We start from the raw sequence: 253 nt of genomic DNA, 5'->3' as shown, positions 1-253 counted from the left end.
TTGGGATTTGAAAAAGATAAGAAAGACAAAATATAGAAAGCGAATTACAAATGGAGGAAAATGACATGAGCGGTACTAGAAGAGGAAGAAGCGAGGAGAAAAAATGAAATGGGAAGAATAGGGGATAAAAGGAGGGGAACATGGGGGAAGAAGGATACACTTGAGGACGAGGAAAGACAGGAGGAAAAGAGGGGAGGAAAAAACAACCAGGACGGGTATGAGGAAGAAAAATAAGACCGACAGGGGAAATCCC

At 42.3% G+C, this 253-nt stretch overlaps 1 protein-coding gene across 1 annotated transcript in view; it reads left to right on the top strand.

Annotated features, from left to right (window-relative positions):
* The first annotated feature begins 217 nt into the window (after positions 1-217).
* Positions 218-253, top strand: part of LOC136832373 (histone H3.v1-like) — a 470-nt gene continuing 434 nt past the window's right edge. The window contains exon 1 of the mRNA XM_067093283.1: positions 218-253. This exon is cut by the window's right edge and continues 82 nt beyond it. Coding sequence (XP_066949384.1) covers positions 218-253 — 36 coding nt within the window.

Source organism: Macrobrachium rosenbergii, chromosome 49 (genome assembly GCF_040412425.1).
Source record: "Macrobrachium rosenbergii isolate ZJJX-2024 chromosome 49, ASM4041242v1, whole genome shotgun sequence".
Taxonomy (NCBI): domain Eukaryota; kingdom Metazoa; phylum Arthropoda; class Malacostraca; order Decapoda; family Palaemonidae; genus Macrobrachium; species Macrobrachium rosenbergii.
This window is presented reverse-complemented; position numbering and strand designations above follow the sequence as displayed.